This window comes from Papio anubis, unplaced genomic scaffold (genome assembly GCF_008728515.1).
Source record: "Papio anubis isolate 15944 unplaced genomic scaffold, Panubis1.0 scaffold173, whole genome shotgun sequence".
Lineage (NCBI taxonomy): Eukaryota > Metazoa > Chordata > Mammalia > Primates > Cercopithecidae > Papio > Papio anubis.
Window position 1 is genome coordinate 63,787 of NW_022161724.1, and position 24,454 is coordinate 88,240.

General features: G+C 46.8%; 2 protein-coding genes across 5 annotated transcripts in view; both read left to right on the top strand.

The window, feature by feature from the left end:
* The first annotated feature begins 758 nt into the window (after positions 1-758).
* ENDOU (endonuclease, poly(U) specific) lies at positions 759-16,757 on the top strand. 3 transcript variants are annotated; one of them, XM_031661485.1, is made up of 10 exons: positions 759-2,182; positions 6,614-6,736; positions 8,294-8,359; positions 8,832-8,969; positions 9,428-9,599; positions 9,986-10,185; positions 13,113-13,226; positions 13,877-13,983; positions 14,718-14,860; positions 15,575-16,757. In XM_031661485.1, exons 1-10 carry the CDS (start codon positions 2,128-2,130, stop codon positions 15,690-15,692), a joined length of 1,236 nt encoding a protein of 411 aa, XP_031517345.1. In that variant the 5' UTR covers positions 759-2,127; the 3' UTR covers positions 15,693-16,757. The 3 variants fall into 3 exon arrangements, with proteins under 3 accessions (XP_031517345.1, XP_021777942.1, XP_009178844.1); XM_021922250.2 differs by lacking the exon at positions 759-2,182 and having other exon boundaries at positions 2,895-6,736; XM_009180580.3 differs by lacking the exons at positions 759-2,182; positions 6,614-6,736 and adding an exon at positions 7,411-7,473.
* Positions 16,758-19,585: 2,828 nt separating this feature from the next.
* Positions 19,586-24,454, top strand: part of RPAP3 (RNA polymerase II associated protein 3) — a 43,701-nt gene continuing 38,832 nt past the window's right edge. For both annotated transcript variants that reach the window (XM_009180579.4, XM_021922248.2), the window contains exons 1-3: positions 19,586-19,702; positions 22,838-22,996; positions 24,086-24,226. In XM_009180579.4, the coding sequence (XP_009178843.2) occupies positions 22,844-22,996; positions 24,086-24,226 (294 nt within the window). In that variant the 5' untranslated portion in view covers positions 19,586-19,702; positions 22,838-22,843. The remainder of the gene's footprint in view (positions 19,703-22,837; positions 22,997-24,085; positions 24,227-24,454) is intronic.

Here is a 24,454-nt window from a genome sequence, read left to right on the forward strand (position 1 = left end):
TGACCTAAAATTCCACTAATGGGGGGAAGAGCTCCTGCCCTCAAAACACCATCCCATAGCCAGTTCAGCTGGACACCAGGAGAACCTAGCCAGGCTGCACTCCACTCTGACAGCTTTGGCTTCAGTTAGGGTCCACCCAGCTGGACACTTGGAAGGGACAGACCATTCAATCCCAAATTCTGAGGCATCATCGCTTCCCAGGCCAGCCAGTGACACACTCCTTTGTCCCCTAAACAACAGGAGTCAGAGATATGTTTATGTGGTGCCAATCCAGGGAGGATGAGGATTCTGACGGGCAGTGACTCTGCAGCCTGCTTTTAGGTTGTGTAAATGAAACTTATGCAAATGAAGCAGCCATTTCTGCTCTTACTCCCTATAACCAGCTTCCTTCTGGGAGAGAAGGGCCAGGCTCACTCTTTAGTTGTGCTTCCCGGCCGGATGCAGTGGCTCACACCTGTAATCCCAGCACTTTGGGAGGCCAAGGTGGGTGGATCACCTGCGGTCAAGAGTTCGAGATCAGGCTGGCCAACACGGTCTCTACTAAAAATACAAAAGTTAGCCAGGTGTGGTGGTGCATGCCTATAATCCCAGCTACTTGGGAGGCTGAGGCATGAGAATTGCTTGAGCCCAGGAAATGGAGGTTGCAGTGAGCCGAGATCACACTGCTGCACTCCAGCCTGGGCGACAGAGAGATTCCATCTCAAAAAAAAAAAAAAAAAAAAAAAAAAAAATATATATATATATATATAGAGAGAGAGAGCACTTACGGTGTGAGCTCTTGCAAAGGTTGCTTGCCCTAGGCCTGTCCTTCTCTCTACCCCTGAGTCCCTATGTTTGGACTCCTCTCTACACAGCAACAGGTTGGGGGATTTTCTTAAACCCACCAGCAACTGTTCAACCTGGCGTGTGGGCAGGAAACCTCGAGATTAAAATCTGATAACCTGGAAGGGATTGTCAGATCCAACCCCATCATTTCAGATGAGAAAGCTGAAGACCAGCGAGAGGAGGAAACTTCTCCTGTTAAAGCACACTGGATGAAGACGTGCTCCACTCCCAACCTCCGGAAAAAAAATCACTGATAGAGTGGCCTCCACTGTTCACCAGTTTTCCCTTTGTATATGATATTTTCTTTTCTGAGAGGGCTGAGAATCCCCATGCAGTGCTCTTTCTGGCAAGGGCATCATACTTTGCAGATTTTACCCTTATTATCGTGGAAAACTTGACAGTCACGGGGAGCTGTTCCTCTTCTTTTGGACTTGGAAACAAAAGAACCTCACTGGGGAGGAGTTCTTGAGGAGAGGAGTGTAAGTGGGGGTGAAGGGAGCAAAACCCTGGGCTCCCAGGGGAAGAAGAGTGGGCCTTCAGTTGCCTTTAAGAGGCCTCTTGCCCCTCCCCTGCCTCATAAGGAATCTGAAACATTTAAACTCCAGAGGCTGACTCAGTAAGAGTCATTTGCATAATATTTTAGGGTGATTTAGCCATGCGCAGCTAAATGTGGCTGATTTAGCTATGCTGGGCTTGGTGGTAATAAGAATAGCCCTGGTTCTGACAGACACATCCTATATGTCTCTGTCCAATGACCCCAACCCTTGCCTGGGCACTTAAACTGCTTGTCAAACTTGAACCAATCACCTTACTGTGTGCCAGTGTCATGCTAAGCACCAGGAATTTGAAGATGAATCCAACCTGTGGCCCCTTGAAAAGTCAGGTCTGAGACTTGGAAGTAGGTGTCTGTTTGGTGGGGATCACCCAGAGATCAGCCCATGGGTGTCCCTAATTTGGACAAAGAACCCCCCCAACTGGACCCATCTTGGTGTGCCTGCCTGCATGACCTATTTTTAAAGCTGCAAACAGCTAGCATTACCTGTTCTTAACATCTGGCATTACCTACCTGCTTAGTCACCTTCCCTCAGGCTTCAAACAGCTGTAGGGCCCCACCTCCTATCCATCTAGGGTCCCTCCCTTCCATTTTTCTTCCTGAAAGGATCTGGAGACACCAGCTCTACAAGTCCTGGTGTCTTTAAAAGGATCAGCTTGAGGAATAAGGCTCATTTGAGAGCTGTGACATTCATCTGACTCTAGTGAAAGTACAACAGCCACTCCCTTTTTGGCCTCCAGCTGGGCACCATGAGGGCCTGCATCCCCCTGGTATTGGCCGTGCTGTGCAGCCTGGCCTGGGCTGGTAAGTCACTATCTGGCGGGCATGGGATTGCTGGCAGGGCGGGATCTTGCCTAAACAAGCAGAGAATTGGGGAACTGGTAGAGGGCAGGGCTATGGGACAAGGGAGGGTAAGCTCTGTTCTAAACCCACAGAACTCTTTTGGGTTGTCCTTGTCTGAGGGTGCAGGTGTTGTTCCTGGAATGAATTGGACTATGTGGAGAGAGTTGTAGGGCTGATGGTCTGATTTCATGGAAGTCCCTTCTTGACACCTTGGAGGATCAGCCCCAAACATCCCTTAGTCCAGCCTGACTTTTGATCTCCCCAAGATTTTGTTGTCTGGGGCCACTGTATGGTATAAAGCTAGGGATGGGTTCCATGGGGTCTAGTGGCCTGGCTGCCCTTGGTCACTCCTTCCACTGCCCGGTGACAGGTGAGGTTGTCTAGGGTGTGATCTTACTTTGTGTAGTGCCTTAGGAGGTGGGCAGGCTTAGGAGGAAACTGGAAGGATCCTTAACCAGGAGGTGGGCCACGTCCTATCTGGGGCTATACAGGGGTCAGAGGAATGGATCTCTGTTGCAGTGTTAGGGGAATTAAAGAATAGAGAAGGGACCTGGCCCACAGTTATAAGAGGTTCAGGGGATGGGACTGGCAGAGGAACAGGACCATGTTCTTGTTTAGTAACTGTGCAAAATGCTGGTGCTGATGTGTTAATTGGTAGCTAGTGGGTGGGTGGGAAGGACTGCCAAGGGAGGGACTGAGCTGAGGAGTGTGGGGAGAATCCTCCTCTGCCCACAGGAGAAAGAATCTTTCCACTGGGTTACTCCTGTATGGGACTGTGGAAAGGATTAAATGAGATAATGTATGAGAAGCACCTGGTGCAAAGTGAGATCTCAGTGAATTGGAAATTCGCTATGATTATGACTATAAATATTCTTGAGACAAATTCCACTTGGGGTCATTTCCAATGGGGTTGTGGAAAGGAGACCCCTAATGGGATTTTTAAATGGAAAACCCTTGGAAGAAGAAGTTGTGCCTCTCAACTGTGGATGAGATAGTGTGCCTTACCAGGAACCAGCTCTGCCTGGGCCCTACTGGTGGAGAGGGAGTGGAACCTGGGGGGGCTTAATGTGGAGGGGTGGCCAGCAGTCTTGGCATATCCCAGCCTTAGGAAAGGAGAGCAACTCTGGACATTTGGTCCCTGGGAGGACATCCCTGAGGGCAGAGGTAGCAGTAGCTTTAGAAGTGCAGGTGGAGCTCTTGCTGCTGGGTCAGAGGGCAGTATCTGCTTCGTCTGTGGGATGGATGGGAAGTGAGGTCAAGTGTGTGAGGCCTCCTATGGTGGCAGAGAAGAGGCTCTGCACTTGTTGATACTATCCCAACATCTCAGAACTGAGAGGCAAGAATATGAATCACACAGGGAATCATTGACAGCCTCAGGTCCTCCTTTATGAGCTGGATGTCTGTGGAGAACCTTGGTTGATTTTTTTGGTTGTGAATGGAGGCAGGAAGCTAGTCCAAGGGGTGAGGCTTCTTGGTTGACTAGGTCTCCATGGAAACAGCATCTGGGGCCTTCTGAGAGGTACAGACATGTAGAATGTCCCAGTCATCAGAGGGGCTGAGCGCCAGTGTACAGGGACACTGTGTCCACCCAGGCTTGGGACCAAGCTTTCTTGATGGCCTATGGATAGGGAGTGGCTGTTCTGGCATATTGAAGTCTTAGAAAGTACAGAGAAATTGAGCATTTCATAGGGAATGGAGGAAGAATCTGAACCCAAGAGAGGAAAGACTCAAATGAAGAAAGGCAGAGAGTCAGAGAGGTGAGGCAGAGGAACAAGAGGCACAGGTTACTAGAGCAGTGATTCAGGCACCTGGCTTGGGGAGCAAGGCTTACTCAAGAGTATTGGTGTCAATGGCACAGTGTGGGGGTGCTGGAGTGAGTTAGGGTGACTAGTTACTCATCAGAGTGTCCCCAGAACGTCACGGCAAAGTGCCTGTGAGGAAAAGTTCCTCCCACCCCTGCCCTCCACTGTCAAATCCCAAGGTCACCTTGAAGCAGACCAAGTGCACAGAGAAATGTGAGAAAGTGCTGGCATGGGGCTCTTGCTGGAGACAAAGTTTTTGAGCAGAGATGAAAAAGCCCACTCAGCTTGGGCCGGCGGGGGTGCTCTCCTGCACGTCCAGCTGACTGCTCGCTTGCAACCCTTCTCAACTGGTGCCAGCTGCTGGAATGAAGTGAATTATTTCCCTGGACTCTGCTGATTTGGCCCATTAAAAACATTGCCCTGATTTGCCTGAATTCTCTCCCTTTGGATTCTGGGTGTACTGCCAGGCTGACTGAGTAGGGAGCTGATGGGCTGAAAATTTCTCCTTAAGATCTTTGCATTCAGGCTCCAAGGGAGCATCATTTAACATTCAAGAGGAGTTCCTGTGGGCCTGAAGGAACAAGTGGCCTTGGGCCTGGTCTCTTTTAGGAACTGGAAACCTGCCTTCCTGGCCACCTTGGAGGCCTGACAATGCGAAGTTGTCTGAAGACCTGGGTTAACCTTGACCCGATGCCTCTCTGATATAAAGAATACAGACCTGTAGTGATGAAGTCAGCCAGGAAACCAGCAACACAGATGTGCTGACAACCCAGCCCAAGGGATGGCCCTGTTGAAACCCTGGGAGAGTGTCAGCTAGATTAAGTGTGTCAATAGGGCCACCACACAGGAAAGACTTCTCCACCCAGTCTGAACACTTGTCACTTGGAAGATGGGCATGAAATATTGCCACCGTTTATTCACCTAACAAATACTTCTATAGTACTACTATGTGTCACTTGCTGTCCTAAGTGCTTTACACATATTAACTCATTTAATTCTTATAAATATTCTATGAGATAGGCTCCATTATCATCCCACTTTTACAGATAAGAAAACCAAGGCACAGAAGTTTAAATAACTTGCCCAAGATCACATAGCTAGAAAGCAGTGGAACCAGAATTCCAGCCTCAAGCAGTTTGGTGCCAGAGTCTAGGTTCTTAACCTCTCTGCTATGCCGTCCCTCATTAGACACAGTATCAACCCTAATCCCAGAATCCAATACTAGGGACTGGTAACTAAACCCAACCTCTAATATTTGAGCTCTAACCACTCCAGGCTTAAATTAAGATACTATACCTGTGTTGAATCATAACCAGAACCAAGCCCCCAAACAAAACAGGGATTATTCATCTTTTCTCATCCTGACACATTCCTCAACCCCGAATGTCATCTTAAGTCTATTCCTGTTCCTTACCCAAATATCAATACAAAATTGTTAATTTATCAACTAATTTAACTCAAGCCCAAATCCTAACTGTAGTTCTTAACCTAACTAACCCCAACCCTGGTTCAAATTAGGTTTCAGTTTCCTCACTGATACAAATTCTGATGCCGATGGTAACTCTGACTCTGATCTTGACATTCTCTGTAACCCACAGTATGACCTCTGAAGCCAGCGTTCGTGAAATCCAAACCTCAGGAACCTCAAATCGAACAAAGACTCTTATCACCCTTAAAGCCCAGAGTGGATAGTGGGTTTCCACTGTTCCTTCAAAATGTCTTGTCTTACGTCCCTTGCGACCAAAACCTTGCTTCTGCAAACCATTTGGCTGCAGTGGGGGATGTGGTCTGTGGTTACACAATAGAATGCTAGGCCAGAGCCCAATTCTCACCCGTACCCACCTCATTCCCCACCCTGAGCATAAATTAATCTGAATGTACTCCAAAGATGGGAAAGAACAGAAAGATGTGACACAGGGGGAAAGAGGGTACAGAGAAGACAGATGAAGGGGAGAGAAGAGCAAAGAAGCAAAGAACATAACAGGGATGGGATAAGAGCCCGGGGAAGGTCAGAGGGCAGGGGACATCCCTGGTACAGCATCTACATGATAGGTGAAGGGGGCCTGTGGGCCACACCCAGTTCACAGACCTATTTCTTTGATGTGCTTAAAGTTTTACATGGTTGGAAAATTTCACATCAAAATGAAGATTTATCTTGAAAAAAAAAATGGGAGCTCTGGCAACACTGAGCCCACATCCCAACATGGCAACAATCAGCTGGAGCTGAGCATCAGCTGCGAATTTCAGATGGAGCATTGCTCTCAAGCTTGTCACGGTCTCCATTTCTTCCTACTGCCTCAGACCCTGCTTCTTTACTTGTTTATGTTCTGGGCCTAACCCAAATGCCTATTTGGGTTTGTAATCCTGGTCTCTTTGATGAGCCTTGAAATATTTGGTGGGTGTTGGGCGGTGGGGAGGAGGCTTATGTTGTGCACGGGAAGCTGTGGATGTACTTCTCCCTTGCAGAGAGTAATGCCCTTCCCTGCCAGGTACACTCCTGTCCTGATCTGTGAACCCTCCTGTAGGAGGCACCTTGGGGAGGAGAACAGGTTCTCCATAGAGCTGAGTTTGTGACCTTTACTGACTATAGGAAAAATGGAATCCTGTGCATCTCGATGTAATGAGAAATTTAACCGGGACGCTGCCTGCCAGTGTGACCGCCGGTGTCTCCGGCATGGGAACTGCTGCGAAGACTACGAACATCTGTGTACTGGTGAGCCTCCTTGTGAGACGAAGGCACGTCCAGCCTGTCTAAGGGGCCATTGGCCTTGGTGTCCAGCAGGCCAGAGCAGCGTTCAGAGCTGACAGGGGCTCTAAGGATCTGGACAGAAAGCACCGAGAGACAGAGGCAGGGTCAGGACTTTGGCCACCACTTTTCTCAGGTTTTCTAGGATGCCCCCAACTTAAAATACAGTAGATGTCATTTACCTAGAATTCTGTCTGAACTACCAGTATTAACAATATCTTGAAAGTTTAAGTACCAAATTCTAAAAAAGGGTAAAATGATAAAAATAATATTTTAGTATGTATGACATTACTAATTGTTATTCAACACTTTAAATCACAAAAATGTAAAAATGGTAGCAAACTCTCACAACTCGTGTACCGCCAGGAAGACTGCATGGTGTCATCACAGTGACGGACACGATTCATACCACTCTTCCTCTAGTGAAGGGACCACATGGCACAACATCTCCATACCGTCATTTCCAGCCCACCAATTAGAACAGGACATGCGCCACCTTTAACTGCATAGTTTTAAATGAATACTTGAAAAACATAATGTATGAATAATCAAATTGTTTAGGTGCTTCCAATGTTGTCAACTCCCAGATTAATGATCTTCTGCTTTGTGACATCATTACCTAACGTGGCTTCAGTGAGCATGTTTTCACAACTGGGAGTCAGAGTGCACGGATTGCCAGCACTTAGAACACAGCCTGACACATAGTAAGTGATCAGAAGATGTTTGCTGACTGAAGAATAACTTGACTGGTAGTTCTGATGGTAATAACTTTTCAGCAAACTCACTAGTAGATTCTGAATCACTTTGTCACAGTATTGTTTGTTGGGTGTATGGAGGGGATTGGTGGGGTATTATTCCACTGTGTGATGAGAGAGGAACTCAGAGTCCCCAGGAACATTTCTCCCTGCCACACCACCGCCAACCTCAAATCCACCCTTCTCTGCCCAGAGCTGAGCTACAATCACTCAGCTTGCAGGTGAAGGGAGTGGGGCAGCAATAGGAATGTGCTTTTCTGAACATGCCCTTTCCCTAGACACAGTCTTTGTGGCCATTTCCAAGTGGGGCGAAGAAAGAAGGGGAGTTGGAATCTCAGGAAACAGCTCTTATTCCTTGAGGCCCTGAGAATTTACCCTGAACTCTGATGAGAAGTTTTTCTAGGTACAGGATGTTCCTAAGTGAGGGCCTTGTCATTAGGACAGCATCAAGGCTCTATTCATCTGTCAACTTTTGTTAAATCAGAGTTTTCATCACCAAAATCAGAGTTTTCAATCCAGATGTGTCACCTGGGGAAATTATTTTCCTTTTTTATAAGTTTTCTATAATGTGTCTTCCCTTGGAAACATCTTCCATTTTCTGTTTTCATCCTCATTATTTGGTGCCCGTCCTTTGGACCCCAGCCCCTGGTCGGGATTTGCACCCAGTGCCCTTGCTTGTCCCCTGAGGCTGGGGGAGCAGAGAACTAGAAACCAAGCAGCAGGGGAATTCTCAGGTTATTGGTGACTTTATTTTTCTATTTACCTGCAGAGGACCACAAAGAGTCAGAGCCATTGCCACAGCCGGAGGAAGAGACAGAAGAGGCCCTCACCAGCAGTGAGCCTACCTCCCCAAAGGGGGGCCCTCAAGATAAAGCAGGAGGGACATGAGGGTGACAAGGAGGGGCGGCCATGGCAGTGGCACCAGGCACAGGCCTCAGCCAGATGACAGGCTTGTTGGACTCTGGGAACCTGGGCAGGAAGAAGCCTGGTGGGGCTCAGCCAGCCTGGGGGGGCTATGGGGGGAGGGTAGCTAGGAAAGAGAGCCTGAGGCCTGGAGAGGGAAGTGGAAGAGATTTTATTTTTAGAATGGGAAGATTAGAAAAACAGCATGCCAGAAAGTAAAGATCGGCATCAGAAAGGACTTCCTGACTGTGAAGGGTGTGCACGAATTAGGCTTGTTTGTTTTCCTTCCCTGGAGATCTTTGCTGGGCAGAGTCAAGAGAGCCAGGCTAGGGAGGGACGGCCTGCGGGGTGTTCAGAGCGACCTCTAGAGGTCAGCCCGGGACACACCTCCCCTCTCCTCTCAGACTTGTACTCGGCACCCACCTCCTGCCAGGGCCGCTGCTACGAAGCCTTCGACAAGCACCACCAATGTCACTGCAATGCCCGCTGCCAAGAGTTTGGGAACTGCTGCAAGGATTTTGAGAGCCTGTGTAGTGACCACGGTTAGTCTTCTGCTCCCTTAGCTAAGCTGCAGAGACAGAAGGACTCTAGAGCAGGTTCTCAATGTGTGGTCCCTGGACCAGCAGCAACAGCAATGTCTGAGAACTTGTTAGAAATGCAGACTCTGGGGCTTCACTCTGGGCCTACTTAATCAGAAACTCTGGAGGTGGGACTCACTTTCCTGGTCTACCAGGGCCTCCAGGTGATTCTGATGCATGCCCAAATGTGAGACTCCTCCTAGGGGGAAGGGGCCGAGGACATTCTGTGGGCAATGCCTGTGCTGATTTTACAGGTCCTTTAGGCTCTGGGCCCCTGTCTACCACTAGGGTGTCCAACTGTGGCTCCCCTCTGTCCATGCTGGCTTCTTGAAGGTGCCCAGGAGGGGATGCACACAGACAATTTCCTGCCCGCCCCCCCTTCCCTCTGGCTCTGAGGCCACCCCTCTCCTAATTCCTCCCAGAGGGCTTCTCCCACAGCAGTGATGCCATAACCAAAGAGGAGATTCAGAGCATCTCTGAGAAGATCTACAGGGCAGACACCAACAAAGCCCAGAAGGAAGATATCATTCTCAATAGCCAAAACTGCATCTCCCCGTCAGAGACCAGAGACCAAAGGGATCGCTGCCCAAAGCCGTGAGTTCCCGCAGTTCCTCTTCCTACCCCCCAAATCTCGCCCCCATCCTTGCTTCTTTTGATGCCTTAGCTCTTTTATCCTCAAGTCAGGCAGGATCAAAGGGAGAGCAGGAAAAAAAATAGGTCTCTAGAGACAAAGCCATCTTGAGCGACTGTGGATATCCAGTTGGGAGGGTTTCTGTGATTAGCCAGGTTGAGGATAGAACAGCTCTTCCAAAACATGAGGTAGAAGAAAAGTGACCTGTGGCTTTCAAGGGTACCCAAAGTGCCCCCTCGGCTCCTGAAGCCAGCCCTCGCCTGCCTGCCCCTGGCTTGTCTAGAAGTCTCTGGAGGGGTTGCTGCCCCGTGTTTGGGGCTCTCAGTGGGTTTCCCTCTGCCTCCCCCAGACTTTTCACTTATGTCAATGAGAAGCTGTTCTCCAAGCCCACCTATGCAGCCTTCATCAATCTCCTCAACAACTACCAGCGGGCGACAGGTCATGGGGAGCACTTCAGTGCCCAGGAGCTGGCCGAACAGGACGCCTTCCTCAGAGAGATCATGAAGACCGCAGTCATGAAGGAGCTCTACAGCTTCCTCCATCACCAGAGTGAGTGAGCACCCCCAGGCCCCAGGGTGCATGAGTCTGTCTGAAGGGAGCCAGGCGGGTGGGGGAGGGGAAGGTTAGGAGGGCAGGTGAGGAGGCGGTGGGGACTCTGTGGAGGTCAGTGTACATCTGGGAGGGATGAGGGATGAGGCCAGGGGGAAGCCAAGGAGAGGTTAGGAACCCAACCAGGAGCTGACACATCCTCTGGCTGGCTTGGAAATCACCCCACCTTTGACTTCATGTTAACTGCCTCATGCATGCCCACCCTTTGCTACAGTCTCAGGGTTCTCTGCTGGGCATGAGCCTCCCCTCACATCCCAACCCCACCCAGGGCACGTCTCAGTCGCCTCTGCGATCCAGGAGTTAGCGCCATGTTTCAGACAGGTAGAGTCACTGACTCTACTCCCTCCTCCTGCACTAAAGTCCAGGAATCGGGTTGGCTGAGTCCACCTTTTGGCTGGGGAAACAGCATCAGAAAATCAACAAAGGTTCAGAGAGGGAAGTCCTATCGGGAAGAGTTGTGGTTGGAAAGCCTCCAGATAGAGATACATTAGAGTCAGACCAAAAAAGATTTTGGCCGCAGGACTTCTTGGCATGGGGTTGTGTTTGTTAGTGTTCTGCAGATTCCTTTCCCAAACTCCAGGCAGCTGGGCTTTGTCTGAGGGGTGGCTCTGTCTGGGTCTTCCCTCGTTGTCCCTGAGAGTGCCTTGGCTCAGAGCTGCTGCCTCCCTTAAGAGTTGGTGACACTGTTTTTAGGCAAAGTGACAGTGACACAGAGCGACTCTATGAAGAAGTTGCAATCTTGTGCTGCCCCCTGGTGTTCTCTTTGTAGTAAATACACAAGAGAATCTTGGAGGTCTAGACTGAGCAAGGGCTTTTCAAATGAGAGAAATGGAGGCCAGACAGGCTAGACTTATCTGAGGCCACAAATGAGTTGGAAGCAGAGCTGGGGCTGGAACTCAGGGTTCCGATGCCAAGGCCAGGCTGTCCCGTTACTCACTCTCTCCTCGCCTCTCTCCTTGTCCAAATCCCACTTATCCTTAAAGTTCTATAATAGTTCATATCCCACAACATTTGTGAAGGCTGCACCTGCCCCAGCTCACTCTGGCTTTCGGCACCTCTGCAGAGTCTGGAGTGTGGTCCACAATAGCCTTGGGTCAGAGAGATTTGGTTTAAATCTTGGCTCTGCCACTTGCTAGTGACTTGACCCTGGGCAATTTATTTGATCTCTCTGGGGCTTCCCTTTGAAATGGGGTTTTTGAGGATGACTGCTTATAAAGCACCCAGTAGAAAGCCTGGCACTCAGTCCGCGCTCAGTAAGGGTAGCTATTCAGTGTGTGAAGCCATTCTCTGTTATTTTTTGTATATTTAGTCTTGTTTTCCAAATGTGTTTCAAGTCCTTGAAAGGAAGGAATATGTCTGGTTTTTCTTTTGTATTCACCGTACAAAATTGTGGGCAGTGAACAGTCAATCTTTGATGGTTCCCTCATTGAAATCTCCAGCCCTGAACTTTCCCAAGGGCCTTTTCAACAACTCCACTTAGCTATCTAACTGATATTCACACAGAACTTAGTGTAGAAAGAATTTTTGGTTCCCATCTCTTCCTCCTTACCTGCTCCTCTCTGGGTCTTCCCCATTTCATAAATGGCAACGTAACCCATCCGGTTGCTCAGGCCAAAAGCCTAGTAATTAGATTTAATTGTTCTCTTTACCTCAAAGTTCCCTACTCCCATCTCCTCCATCAGTAAAGTAACGTCCATCACTCCCACTTCAAAATATGTCCTGGGCCTACTGCTTCTCTCTCCTCCTCCGGAGTTAATACCACTATCTAAGCCCCATCAACTTCTTACGTGGACAAAGCATGAGCCTCAAAACTAGTCTCTCTCTGCTTCCACTCATACCACCCCATTGCCTTTTTAACATACACAGCCAGGGTGATCTTTGAAATGCTCCTATCATACAATTCCCTTGCTTAAAATCCTTCAGTGGCTCTGCACTACCAAGAAGCTACAGAGTTGTTAAAGAGATTGGTCTCTGGAGCTAGACTGAGTGGACTCAAGCACTGTCTCCACCTTTCATTAACTGTGATCTTGCATGAGTTTCATACTTTGTCTATCTCAGTTTCTTCATTTCTAAGTTGGGGATAATTAGTATCAACCTTATGTGAAGATTCAATGTGAGGATTCAGTGTTACATTGAAAGCACTTAAAATGGCACTAAATGGACAGAAAACAATTAGTAAATCTAAAATATTTTTTGTTTTATTTCTATTTGCCTGAGATCTGACCTTCTTGCCATGGCTTGAAGGATCTGACCCCTGGCTGCTTCTCAAACCTCCTCCCCTACCACTCTCCTCTCCTGCTCCAGCCTCACTACTTCTTTTGGTTCTTTGAACAGCAAACTCAAGTCTGTCTAGAGCCTTTGCTCTTGCAGTTCCCTCTACACAGAATAATCTTCCCCCCAGTTCTTCTTCTTTGTGTAGCTAGTTCCTTATCCTTCAGCTCTCTGATAAGTACTACCTTCTCACGGAGGCCTTTCTGTTCTTCCTTTCTAGAAGACTCCCCCCTGCCTCCTGTCCCCAATGTGCCAGCCCTTTCCCATCATTACGGGCTACTCTGCTTCACAGCACCGATTTGAAATCATATTTCTTATTGTTTACTTGTTTATTATTTGACTCCTCCACTGGAATGTAATATAGATAGAGACTATGTCCTCACTATTCCCAGCTGAATCCTCAGCCTTTAGATCTGGACCTGGCACAAAATAGGCATCCCATAGATAATCATTGAATAAACAGCTGAACACATTTGTTGATTGAACCCCCATGTTTCTTGACGTGTGGAACAAGTAGCTCTTTAGGTCTCTGTTTAGCGCTCCCAGGACCTGGCCCTGCCTCCCCTCTCCAAAACCCTCTGTGTTACTCTCTGTAGATCGCTATGGCTCAGAACAAGAGTTCATTGATGACTTGAAGAACATGTGGTTTGGGCTCTATTCAAGAGGCAATGAAGAGGGGGACTCGAGTGGCTTTGAACATGTCTTCTCAGGTGGGAGCACTTTTCTTGGAAAGAAAGAGTTGGAGGGATGAAGAGGAATGGTTTTGCTCAGGAGCAGGGCAGCCCTGGGTATGGATTAATCAGCAGTCCGGCCAGCTAGCATGGAGGGACCCATGCATTCTCCCCCACCCAGATGGCCGGGGGAGGGGGGTGTCTGAGGAGCCATTCTGAGAAACAGTCTTTTCTGGAGTACCTAAGGGGGAAAGAAGACCAGATGCTGGGGCTCCCCAGGGAGCACATCTAGGGCAAGACACGTGTCTGGGAGCAAGTTTGCCTACCTCTGAACAGTCCTTTGCTTCCAGAGCCTGGCCAGCTGCTTTCCAAGAGGGCCATGGTCTGTTCCCCGCTGTTCTACCCCATAAAACTCCCACCAAGCCTGGCTTGCTGCTGGAGTAATGGCTGAGAGAGGTCATCAGGATCACCAGAAGGAAGGATTCTCCCAAGGGCTTGAGCCAGAAGGGGTGCCTTCCTGAGGTGAGAGATAGGACTGTGAGAGACTCTGGGGGCTCAGAGCAAGGGGCCAAGCAGCTAGAAGTCAGAGACTGGAGAAGGGGGAAGCCTTGGCATGGGGTGGAGAAAGGGGATTGGAGGAGAGGGTGGGGAAGGAGCCCAGATTATCCATCTTGGACTCTTTATTATAGGTGAGGTCAAAAAAGGCAAGGTCACTGGCTTCCATAACTGGATCCGCTTCTACCTGGAGGAGAAGGAGGGTCTGGTTGACTATTACAGTCACATCTACGATGGGCCTGTGAGTACACGACCTGGAAAAGCCTTGTCAGCGCCCAGATGTCCTGCTCTCACTCTGCATTCCAGTCAGACTTGTCTCTCAGCCTGACTTTCATGGGGCAACCCCAGGCAATTGTGACTATGATGTCCTCACCTGCTGGACAGCCAGTTTAGCCAGCCGGGACACTGGAATTCCCTTCCAAACAGTGAAGGCTTAACTGCAAGGGACAGGAGGCAGGAGGCACAATATTTGGGTGGGAGCCTGGAGCCTGGGGAGGATTCTCAGAGGGAAGAACAAAGATATGCAATTACTCCCTGCCTCAGCTTCCTTAGAATGTGGCTGAAAATTTCAGCCTGGCTAGTCTGAGCTAAACTTCATACACTTTATAAGACAGAAACCTTTGCTGCCTGGTACCAGGAAATAATTTGGGGGTAGTAAACTATCCTTCTCTTCCATGTGTGAGGGCCATTGGGAATAGTGATGTCCTTGATACCCAGAGATGGATCCTATGGATAGTGATTTTGGCCTTCCTGGTAGATGTGCACTAGCAGCTCCAGGCAGAGGGTCTGGGTGGGCTCAGACACCTTAGCAAGGCAGACTGGCTCCTCTATTTAAAGAATCCAGTCTCCCTGGAAGGTTCACACAGGCCCCTAATGGACCCTCAACAAATACTGTCTGACTGTTGCCATTGGGCATCTGTTCTACTCCACTCTGTGGCACTCACCAGACCCCCTTTTCTGCCCTTCCCTCCACAGTGGGATTCTTACCCCGACGTACTGGCAATGCAGTTCAACTGGGACGGCTACTATAAGGAAGTGGGCTCCGCTTTCATCGGCAGCAGCCCTGAGTTTGAGTTTGCACTCTACTCCCTGTGCTTCATCGCCAGGCCAGGCAAAGTGTAAGGACGGGGCCAGCCAGGCCTGGGGAGCAGGCTGGGGCTGCAGGCTGTCCTCAGCCAGCACAGAGTCAAGAGACTTGGACTCTGCCACAAAGAGGCTGAGAGGGTTTGGACAAATCTGTGCTTTGGGCCTCAGTTCTCTTGCTTGAACAATTAAGTTTCTGGATTGGTTTGGTGGCTGCCAAACTTCATCTTAGCAGCAAAACTATCTCCCTTCATCCCCTCAAAGTGAAATCTTACATAGGACCTTAATATATGAAATAGAAATGGAGTTGTCCTGGGGCTCTCAGCCTCTTTATTTGTGCTCTGAGGCTACTTAGGGGAACCTAGAGCCCCAGAAAGTACCACTAGGAACCACGGGGCTTCATGTTCTCTAACATTCGGACACATTAAGTTCTCCCACTTCTGAAACCCTAAGCAAACATTTAATTTCTGAGGATTTCACCTCTAGAATCTGGGATTTTGGAATACTGCTCTGGGAAAGATGAGGAACAGCATTCTTTAAGAAGACAAGAAATAAGGCAAAGATTTTGAAATGGCTCCTTGCACATGGGGAGCTGGAGGCAGCTGCTGAAGAAAGCAGTGCCAGCTCTGTCTTTCAGGCTGTTTAAGCAGAACGGAGCCCTTCTGCTTAGGTTGGGCTTGATCCTTCCAGTCCAGGGAGAGGCAGGGTGAAGTGGGGAGCCCCTCTGATTTCAGGATCTTTCCCCACAGGTGCCAGTTAAGCCTGGGAGGATATCCGTTAGCCGTCCGGACATATACCTGGGACAAGTCCACCTACGGGAATGGCAAGAAGCACATCGCCACAGCCTACATAGTGTCTTCCGCCTAATAGAACTTTGGGCCAGAAAGGGGTATGAGGGCTCTTGCAAGACTGAAGTGCTATCTTCTCCGGACTAGAGAGAAGAGGGAGAGGACTGGGAGGGATCACCAAATCTTAAAGCAATGAGAAGCATTCCTAAATCCCAAAGTGCCCACATGGGAAAGAGATAAAATGTACAAATTAGAAAAATTGGATAAACAGTCAAACCTTTATCCTCTAGAATTTTGGCAATGTAGACTAAGAAACAGAGTCCAGGCAGAGAAGGTAGGAGCCCTCCATAGCTCTCTGCCCTGATGTGTGGGGTAACTAGGAAGAAGTCCTTTGACCTCCCCAGGCCTCATGCTTCCCTTTAATGTAAAGGGAAGGGGTTTCCCCACTTTCCTCTTTTCGGGGTTGGTGAAAGGGCAAACCCTGATATTTTTACTGTGATAGTGTTTTCAATTGTTCTTAGGAAGAACAGCTGATAGAAATTCAAGATTACTATAATGGCTGTTATTATACACAGCTCTGTAAACTACAACTCAGCCCTGTGTTGCAATCCTCAAAGAAGTAAGGCCACAGTAATCAAGCAAGGGCCTTTGTTTTTTTCCAGCGTTAGATCCTCTCAGAACAGAGTCGGGGAGAACTCCAATGCTGAATGGAGAAGGGTAATAGGTTGGTGCAGTGAATGGGCTGAGGGTGGGGTGGCCTTCTCCAGGCCTGAGTGTTTTTGTGTCCAGCTCAGTATCTGCATCAAGAAGTTTCCCACTTGTGGATGTTTAGTGCAGCCGCAGACTTGTATTTTGATCCCCAATGTTATTTTTGAAAGAGTTCTCATAGGAGGAAGATTCAGCATCAGAAAAAGAAGGAACCCACAGCTTGGTGTCATTAACATAATTATTTTAAGGCTTATCCAGCAGGCATAATTAGAGTAACTCTAGGAGACCAGAGAGACTGTGGTTCCCTATTTTAACCTCAATTATGCATTTGTCCCCCAACCCCACTGAGAACTAAATGCTGTACCACAGAGCCGGGTGTGAACTACAGTTTAGAAGGTTCAAGTTTCCAATTAAAGTCATGGAAGAAAACTTGAAATGAGTGTCTTCTTTGTATATGGCCTCCCTCCACTGTCTGTCTCCCTGCCTTTTCCCTGGAGCAGGGCTGGGAATGATACTTTTGCTCTAGCGTTTTTTCAGAATGGCTTGCAGAATGCAGTATCTGGGTGAAGTCCCTGTTGACTCACTAAGTCTCTCTAGCCAAGAGGGGAAGAGAATTCTGTAATATGAAGAGTGGAAGGAGCATTGCATACAGATAGTGAGGCAGGGGGTAAATGGAGATTGGTGGTCCCCATCCCCAATAACCAGTTCCCTTGATCACATACACAGGAGTATAAGGACATTTCTGGATGTAGCTTCTGTGGTTGCAGAGGTTGACTACACTGGAGGAAGAGGAGATGCTAAAGAGATACAGAAAAAGACTTCTTATCTGTAAACAGATTGCTCAAGCCACAATGCTAGAAAATAGTCAGATATGAAGGGATACCTCTGGCAAGTTTATAGACTGCAGATGGATGAAACAGGGCTGTGTCCTGCCCTTTCCCAGGGATGTTCACAGTCAATGGGCAAGACAGTGAGTCAGCAGAGCACAGGGGTAACAGGTACAGGCTCTGAAGTCATGTTGCCCAGGTACCTAGCCAGGCTCTGTTGCTTACTGGCCATATGAGCAAATTTCTTACTTATTCAGATTGTTTCCTCACCAGTCAAATGGGGATAATATTACCATTGTTGTGAGATAAGGAATGTGAAATAACATGCTAGTCTTTCTTATAGTAATAATTGTCTCATACAGATTTAATTTTATACTGAGAGAGGCAATTTACTATCCCTGCTATCAGCCTTAACCTTCACCTACTGGTGCCCAGTACTTGTGCTCTTCATAGGCCTCTTCAGGTCTTCCAGGTAGTCCAGTAGGAGACAGAAAGACAGAAATGTATGAGAGAGTACTGTATTCCAGGGTCTGGGCTTTAGCTTTGCAGGAGAGAAGGGTAAGAACTAACATTTGTTAAGCTGTTACCATGTCCCAAGCTGTGCTAAGTAGTCCTTTTATATTCATTTTCTCAATCTGGTGGGTATTTTTATCTTCACCACTTTAATTTTACCTAGACAACTGAGGCTCAGATTAAGTCACATTCTTAGTCAGTAGCAGAATCAGGATTGCAAATTCAACCCTTTTCCTTATGTTGTAGTGAGCCTGGATTTCTAGTATTCATTCATTATGAATACTAGAGCCTGGATTTCTCACTTATTCATTCATTATTTTTTAAAGAATATTTATTAAGACCCCTTACAGAGGCTGCTGGTTACCCCTCAGTGTCTGCTCTCCTCTTCTTCCTTATTCATTGAACTCTTAGTTTTTAGGTACACAAATGACTGTCAAGAGTACAGACTCTTGACCTCCCTTGCAACTGGAAGTAGGCGTGTGTCTATGTCCTTACCAATAGCATGCAAAAGGAAGTATTCTTAATGGGCAGGGGGTACCGTTATTCCCACTCTTGCCCTTTGCTGCTGACGGGATTTCAGACAAGATCGTGGGAGCTTGAGCGGCCAGCTTGAACCATGAATGAAAGCCATGTGCTGAAGATCACAGAGCAGCCAGGAAGGAGCCTGGGTCTCACACTGGAACTGTCACACTGGTCCTGGATTGCTTATATTCAGTCTTATATGAAAGAGAAATAATCTTTCATGTTTAAGCCACTCTTATTTTGGGCTTTCTGACACATGCAACCAAACTTAACATAGTATCTCCATAACAGGAAGTTCCAAGGTTCATTTTCTTCCTAAAGTTACTTAGCTAATACTTCCTTTCTTAAGATTTACATTAACTGTCAGACTCTTCAACTATTTGAAAGATCCCAATAATTGTTTTGGATATTAAAATTAATAGCATTTACAATCATTAATTGCAGCATTTTAATGTTGCAATAATAAACACTCCTGTTTATTTCCACTGACCATTACAATTTCAACATATAAAACACATAAAAAGGTTTGTCTCTTTGAAAATAACTATTCAGGTATTAATGGTAAGTTCAACTGAGATGACTGGAGTAGATGAAGAGACATAAAAGAAAGGCATGATTTACACATTTTGTTGAAATCCATTTGACGATAACTGCCAATAGAAGTGGGGAGGTCTGCATGGAATCTAGGAAAGAACTTAAGGTGGCCTAGGTCTGAGCTCACAGCAGAGAAGGCTGTCATTGCAGGCACAGGTTTTGTGGGACAGCAAGAGCCTCAGAATTAGGTGATGATGACCATCAAAACCGTTTGATTAACTTTTCTCACTTTGACTCTATATTCATTAAGCTACCTCTGATTATTATGTGGTTTGAGCGAGAAAAGAAGATAAGTCAGGGCATATCTAAAGACAGAGTGTAACACTGGCACATGTCAAAGACAGACTCAGAGATAGATTCACTCAGGAAAGGAGTTTACTTGCAAAAGATGCAAGGGAGTTAGACGGAAGGACTAGTTTGCCAAATACCAGTACTTCAAGAAAAACAAAAATACCCTAAAATTACCAGGATTACCAGTTGACAGTAGTCTGTTCATGGTGGAAAAACAGTAACTTTCTCACATGGTTATACTCACAAAGGTCAGACAAATCGTTAGACATTAGCAAGGTAAATATTAGAGCTTAAACTGTTTGAAGGGAGTCCAACGAAATAGTCAAGGTTTTATTGTTTTGGAGATCAGAAAATCAGGATGACCCTGCAGTTTTTGGGTTATCCCCTATTAAGTTTAGTCATATTGGAAGGAGGCAGAAGGCTCAGATATTGCTTTTACATACCCTCAAGCCACCAAGCTGGTTCCATCCTGAGAAGGAAGTCACGAAGCTTACTTCCTGCGCGCGCTCAAGCCCAGGCTAAAGGGGGCGGGGCGAGGCCGCGGGGACTTGTGGGAAAGCGCAGGAGGCGGGGCTCTGCGTGAGTCACTGCGGGGCTGACTGGGCTGCAGTGCGGCGGGTTACGGCCTGGTCAGGTGAGCGGGCGTTGCGGTCCTCGCTGCCCGGAGCAGCGCAGGAAATCCTTGGGGTGGCCGGTGGGAGGAGAGGTAGCGGTTATGGGTAGCGGTGAGGCGGGGCGGGCTAGGGCTAGCGGTGGAGGCGCACGTTGAGGCGGCGCGTCGGTGTCCAGGGTAGCGGCGTCCCGGGGTGCGCGTTCCCGGAGGGGCTCGCCCTGGCAACACGGGCCTACGCGCTCTGCTTTGCGGACGGACCCTCCACCCTGCTGCCCGGGGTATTGGGCGATTTGCAGTGCTCGGGAAGGCAGAGCCGCCCTCCCGCAAAGACGGCGGTGGGACCCGCCCCCTTGCGGCGTGGGTGTGCGGCGTTCGCCGGACAGCGCGTGTGAAAGTGATACCCCAAGCGCTGGAAGTTTCTGATTGCTGGCTCGCACCCCTGCCCCATCGCAGGGTCCCTGGGAGAGTTTTTGGGCCTGCTTGAGCAGCAGCGGTGATGGGTGAAATGGAAAAGCATCTAGCACCCGTTAGTATCTGACTGACTTGTTGCGCTTTTATTCATTTATTTGAGTCCCCGACGAAGTGTTGTACCAGTTTTGGTTTTGAATGAGATGTACATGTATGATCCAACATGGACACTGCCTGAAAGAAGCTTAAACCTAATTTAGTTGTTGAGGCTACGGGTCAGAAGACCTATCTGCATCTGCAGCTGTCTCTTCTTAGTGAGGTATTTTTCACTGTCCTAAACAAATATTTTTCTAATTCCGTCTACTTCCCTTCCACCTTCTCTCCCCTCTCCCTCAAGCTTTGAATCTTCTTCCACCTTTTTGGAGACTTTGCCCCATCACTCATCCTTTTTCCTGTATCTTTTACTTTGTTCCTCTTCCCCCAGACTGTGCTCAAGAACAGGTCTTACATTATCAAAGGCAAATGTACTCTAATTTCATTTGCTTAACTCATTTCATTCCCCCCTCCTTTTTTTTTTTTTTTTTTTTTTTTTGTCCAAGGCTGGAGTGCTCTGAGGCCATTACCGCCCACTGTAGCCTCCATCTTCCGATCCTCCCACCTCAGCCTCCTGAGTAGCTGGAACTATAGGCACCCGCCACCACACCTGGCTGATTTTTGTATTTTTGGTAGAGACGGGGATCTCGAAGTGTTGCCCAGGCTGATCTCGAACTCTTGAGCACAAGCTATTCCCCCGCCCCCCAACCTTTGCCTCCCAAAGTGCCGGGATTACAGGCATGAGCCACAGCGGTTGGCCTTCCGCCCTTTAAAAAAAATCTCAATGAAACTGAGTAGAGGTCAGGCGTGGTGTCTCACGCCTGTAATCCCAGCACTTTGGAAGGCTGAGATGGGCGGATCACTTGAGGTCATGAGTTCCAGACCAGCCTGGCCAACATGATAAAACCCCGTCTTTACTGAAAAAAAATACAAAAATTGGCCGGGTGTGGTGGCCTGCACCTGTAATCCCAGCTACTCGGGAGGCTGAGGCAGGAGAATCACTTGAACCTAGGAGGTGGAGGTTGCAGTGAGCTGAGTTCGTGCCACTGCACTCCAGCCTCAGCGACAGAGCGAGACTCTGTCTTAAAAAAACAAAAACAAAACAAACAAAAAAACCCCAGCAACTCTGAATAGTCTTTATATGACTAAACATAATGCACTTTCTTTCCCTCTATGTATTCTCCGTGCCATTTGGCACTGCTAACCTCTCTCACTTTCTTGAACTCATTTTTTGTCTTCTGTGACAGTACACTCTAGGTTTTCGTCCCAGCTGTCTAGGTGCTACTGCCTACTTTTTTCTTCCTTGGCATCTCTTCCTCCATTTAGTGTTCTCCAGGTTCACTCCATTCCCAGTTGTCACAATGGTTAAACATGGCCACATCCTTGATTCTAGCTTCTACCTTTATGCTAGTGACACCGGCATTCGTCTCTAGTCCTATGTAGCTACCTATGGAATATCTCCTCGCCCCATTAGCATATCCCAAACAAATTCTGCATATCCCAAACAAATAATCTGACTTTCTGTTTGCCCTCCAACTGACGCCTCTTTTCCTTTTAGCATTGTATTTCTTGACTCAAAATGGCATCAGTAATCTTACCAGGCTCCCAAGCCAGAAATCTAGGCCTCTGTTTGAGTCTTTCTGTGTTCTCCAACACCTCAGTCTAATCAGTCGTCAAGTTCTTTTTACCTTGATATTTTCATATAACTTTCAGAATATAGGTTATACCTCATGGCCTGCCATTTCAAGTCTGTCCCATGTCCACCTCTTTAATCTTCTCTTTCTTCATTCTCCCTTATAATTCCTCACTCTGCCTGCCCTCTCCTCCCTGTTAGTCACTTGGTGGGCCCCTTTGAAATCCAGCTAAGTTCCAACACCTCTGGGGACTCCTTCCTTGACTCTACCACCCTACCATCTGATCCATGCCTATTTTTTTGCAGTCAGTTCTGTAGCATCTGTATGTACCTCTCACACAGGGTTCTCAACCAGGGGTTATTTTTACCTCTCAGGGAACATTTGGCAGTGTCTGGGATTCTTCGTTGTCACAGTCCATGAGGGGAAGGGATGATCCTGGCACCTAGTTGGTAGAGGACAGAAACGTTGCCAACCATCCTACAGTGCACAGGACAGCACTCTTACAACAACTTTTTTGGCCCAAAATGTCAGTGATCCCAAGGTTGAGAAACCCTGCCTAACGTATTTTGTTACTGGTACTTTATATATTTTTTTCTTCTCTGCTACACAAGGGACCTCTTGTTTTTGCATCCCTAAATCTTGATTCAGGGCCTTTCACATAGAAGAAGTTAAATGTTGGAAGAAAAAGAAATAAAGGAGGTAATTGCTCAACTCCAGAGATGAGCAGCCTGTCTGCTACCACAGGCTGCTTGATAATTTCAGTGATTTTTCTCCCAATTACCTTTCTTTAATGTTGCCTTTCAAGGATGCTCAAACTTGTCTATTTTTCATTTGTTTATTCAGCAACTGATTTATTTTTAAAATATTATATTGAATTTTTTTTGTTCAGCATCAGTTGGCTCTCTTCTGTCCAGGTATCTTGGCCGCTTATGAAGTGGTAAAAAAATAATTAGCTAGCTTTCAGAAAAATAAACCAAATAGGCCTATTCTTATCAGAGGTTGGTTGTTCAAAACTCTGCAGGCCATAATGACTTCAGCAAATAAAGCAATCGAATTACAACTACAAGTGAAACAAAATGCGGAAGAATTACAAGACTTTATGAGGGATTTAGAAAACTGGGAAAAAGACATTAAACAAAAGGATATGGAACTAAGAAGACAGAATGGTGTTCCTGAAGAGGTAAATTAAGAATTCCTAATTAAGATCCACCAAAACTGTTTTTATAAAAATAAAGCATAACTTTTAAAAATGTTTTGTGAAAATACTGACATTGAAGTGATTTGCTTCATTGTCAATTTGTTTTTTCTTTTTATTTGTTTTTTTCTTTGCAATGGAGTCTCACTCTGTCACCAGACTGGAGTGCAGTGGCGCGATCTCGGCTCACTGCAACCTCCACCTCTCGGGTTCAGGCAATTCTCCTGCCTCAGCCTCCTGAGTAACTGGGACTACAGGTGCGCATCACCATGCCCAGCTACTTTTTGTATTTTTGTTTTTTAGTAGAGACAGGGTTTCATCATGTTGGCCAGGATGGTCTTAATCTCTTGACCTCAAGTGATCCGCCCACCTCAGCCTCCCGAAGTGCTGAGATTACAGGCGTGAGCCACTGTGCCCGGCTCACCGTCAATGTTTTTAGAAATTCTGCTTTTCAAAAAGTCTTTGTAATAATTAAATATATTACTATATTTTAAGGCTTAGTGACTAGTTACCGAAAGGATGATCATGTGATAATACTTAGAGGTAAATAAATGACTAACATCATAAAATATATAGAGCAGTGTGTGTATAAAAATATGTGTAGTTATATACTGATGATATATTAACATACCATATTGTCATAAAAATGCAGATAGTACGTAGGTTCAACCAAAAGTTTTAAGACAGTGCATTTAAATATGGCTGGGTTTTTCATACTGTACATAATATGGAGGCAGTTCAGTTTGCGTTTGCACTACTGCTGGTTCATCGTACTAAGGCTGAAGATAGGTCGTTTTTGAAGTTTGAATTTAGGATTGCAAATTAAAGGTATAATTAGAATTTCTAGGTAATACTTTTTTCTTGTGATTGAACAATGTGCAACACTCAAAGTATGAATTAAACTTTTCAAGCATAATTATTATAAGTGAAGGTGGTAAATTGGTCTTTTTAAACACTTTAAAATTAATGCTTATAAGAAAATATAATATAGTGAGAATTTTAAACATAGCTAGTTATACAAAGAATAACAGAGCATAATACTCACAACTTTGTGTTTTTTTTTTCCCTCCTCAGAATTTACCTCCTATTCGAAATGGGAATTTTAGGAAAAAGAAGAAAGGCAAAGCTAAAGAGCCTTCCAAAAAAACCAAAGAGGAAAACACAAAAAACAGGATAAAATCTTATGATTATGAGGCATGGGCAAAACTTGATGTCGTAAGTTAGTCTAGTCGTTTGCTTCTTAATATTTGAGTGAAAGTTTCTGGGAGTTAGCTGATAGTCATGGGCTAAGTGAAAAAGAATGTAGGGTTATGGCTTGTGTCTTTCTCTTATACATGATTTTATGTGGAATAAACATTTAATTACATAGCTCTTTAATGAGATAATTTTTTTTTCCTGCAATCCTCTTTCAGCGAATTGTGGCTGAAACAGCCAGGATTTTAT

Bases quoted from the DNA above. Each gene is read 5' to 3' on its own strand.
- ENDOU (XM_031661485.1), top strand. From the start codon at position 2,128: ATGAGGGCCTGCATCCCCCTGGTATTGGCCGTGCTGTGCAGCCTGGCC. The intron at 6,737-8,293 runs GTGAGCCTCCTT...ATTTACCTGCAG, and splicing joins CTACGAACATCTGTGTACTG to AGGACCACAAAGAGTCAGAG. The intron at 9,600-9,985 runs GTGAGTTCCCGC...TGCCTCCCCCAG, and splicing joins AGGGATCGCTGCCCAAAGCC to ACTTTTCACTTATGTCAATG.